Source organism: Penaeus monodon, chromosome 26 (genome assembly GCF_015228065.2).
Source record: "Penaeus monodon isolate SGIC_2016 chromosome 26, NSTDA_Pmon_1, whole genome shotgun sequence".
Taxonomy (NCBI): Eukaryota; Metazoa; Arthropoda; class Malacostraca; order Decapoda; family Penaeidae; genus Penaeus; species Penaeus monodon.
The window spans coordinates 38,247,524-38,250,023 of NC_051411.1; the positions used below are offsets into that span (position 1 = coordinate 38,247,524).

General features: G+C 35.7%; 1 protein-coding gene across 2 annotated transcripts in view; it reads left to right on the top strand.

The window, feature by feature from the left end:
- The window catches only part of LOC119590140 (E3 ubiquitin-protein ligase Mdm2-like), a 10,109-nt gene that overhangs the window by 2,040 nt on the left and 5,569 nt on the right, over positions 1–2,500 (top strand). For both annotated transcript variants that reach the window (XM_037938919.1, XM_037938920.1), the window contains exons 2-4: positions 351–648; positions 1,526–1,662; positions 2,024–2,427. In XM_037938919.1, coding sequence (XP_037794847.1) covers positions 373–648; positions 1,526–1,662; positions 2,024–2,427 — 817 coding nt within the window. In that variant the 5' untranslated portion in view covers positions 351–372. The remainder of the gene's footprint in view (positions 1–350; positions 649–1,525; positions 1,663–2,023; positions 2,428–2,500) is intronic.

The following is a 2,500-nucleotide window of genomic DNA, read 5'->3' on the forward strand; positions in this document are numbered from 1 at the left end:
TGGATGAGAGGATATACACTTAGTTAAATCATCTCTGTAATTGATAAACTTTAATCTCATTTTGGAAACATATGCCTTTTATTCTCACTACATCAAATATACAATTTATGAGTTTTCTAGTCTGGTTGAATGATTCTTGATCATATTATTACACTATCAGTACTTCTCAAAGGTATAAATGTAGATAAAATGTAAAGACATGTTTGATATAGATGTGTAAAGATGTAAAAATTATGTCTGTTGAATGTCATTGAAATTATTCATTAGGGAACAAAAGAGAAAAAGTAGAATGACTAAAGGCTGTTGAAATAATGACAGGATTGCCTATATATACCTGATTACCTTTTCAGGCTACAATGTAAGGCTCCAGAGATGCCCCCTGACTTGCCTGAGGCAACGAGCCTCTCCTCGGTGGTCACAAATGTTTCCAGCAGAAGTGCCGGAGCTGGTGACCGAGAAGATCCTGCAAAACAAGAAAATGGAACGGAACACTCAAGCACTTCCAGCACCCCGACAAATGCTGAAACAGGAGGCTCCCAACCTCCCAGTGCAGTTGGTGGTGGCTGTAAAATGTATTATATCACGCCTCAGCTCAGAGATGCCTTTGCGTCTGTTGGAGCGGTGCATAAACCATACCAGTTTAAAGAGGTAATTATTGTGATATATTTTTATTTTAATTTCCCCAGACCTAAAGCTTTATTATATCAGAGCTATATGAAATGATAGCACAAATCAAGGATGATCTATACTCCAAATCATTTCCAGCATTAATTCAGTTGCTGGTATTTATAACTATTGATTTACCATCAGTTATATTATCAGTTTTTATTACCATCTCTACTATTGGTATTATTGATACTAATATTTTTTTTTATTATTATTGTTATTGTTGTGTATCATCATCATCATTACCATTATTATCATTATTGTCATTATTATTAGTAGTAGCAGTAGTAGTAATAGTATTAATCATTATTTGGTGAGAATTAATAATTTCAAACAATATAAAGAAATAAAACACAATACAGAAAGCCATTCATGGAAAGTGGAAATGCTGGTCTTGTATTACTTACCCCAAATCAATTTACAAATAAGAAAGATTTTGCCATGAAGTAACCAAGTGCTCCAGAAAAATTGCCCTTCAGTACTATACAGTGTGACAATAGTAATATCTTTCCAATTAATGTAGCTGAAGGGTGAAGTACTTTTTTGGCTGACGGAGTTGCAGAAGGGGTGTAGCCATAAATGTTGTGTGGATTCCAAAAAAGCAATTTTGATAACTTGCGACCATATTTGTGATCTCGTAGTTTGGAAAATTTTGTGCCAGACTGGTAGAGGAATTTTTTTTGGTTTTCTTGTAATATTACAAACCTGAATTAGTAATTTTGATTAACAACATTCTCAAGAACATTTACCTTGACTTACTCTTGATATATACTGGTTATTTGTATATTATAAAGTGTTCAGATGTTCATTTAGTTCAAGTTGTTTTGTTTTTCCTCAATTTAATGGCTGTTTTCTGCAGGTTCTGCAGTTGCTGAAGACTTATCTTTATAGTAATCGCAGCTTATTCGACCCACAAGATATTCACTATGTTAATTGTGGTGGTGATTCCCTTGCGAAAGCTTTTGGAGTAAATCGATTCCACTTTAATGATGTGAGGTAAGTCTCTCTCTCTCTCTCCTTTCTCTCTTTCTCTTTCTCTCTTTCTCTTCTCTCTTTCTCTCTCTCTTTCTCTCTCTCTTTCTCTCTCTCTCTCTCTCTCTTCTTCTCTCTCTCTCTCTCTCTCTGTTTCTCTTCTCCCTCTGTCTCTCTCTTTCTCTCTTCCTCTCTTCTCTCTTCTTTCTTCTTTTCTTCTTTCTTCTCTTCTCTCTCTTCTCTCTTCTCTCTCTTCTCTCTTCTCTCTCTCTCTCTCTCTCTCTCTCTCCACTGAATTCCTATGGATTAAAGAAATGAGAGTGTGAGAATATGATTTTTGGTAGCCTGAATTTTCTTATTGTAATACTGCTTTTTGCTATTTCAGGACCCTGGTAGCTAAGAATCTGATTCCTGTGGAATCAAGGTTCCAGACACAGCTTGTAAATCAGGAACAGGCATCAAATGGATCTTTAGATCCATCAAGTAATATTAATAGTAATAGTATAAGGACACAAAGTACAGCAAATGTAAATAGTAATGTAGATACAATCAATGGCAAAACAGAGACAGGTGTTTCAGAAGCCCCTGTCAATACAGTGAATACCCAGAATGGTGAAGCAAGTACAGAACCCCCAACAGTTCCTGGATCATCCAGAAGTAGTCAACGAACCACTTCAGGCAACAGAAGATCCAAGAGTTTTGCTGGTCTGTACAAGTTCTGTATCCCAGAAGTTCCTGACACAAATTCAGAATCAGAGACGGATTATAGTTGTCAAGGATATGAAACTGGTAGGTTTGAGTGTTGTTGTTGTTGTTTTAATTTCTTCAGCTTGTAGCCACCATAATTTGATTTTTGTTTGAG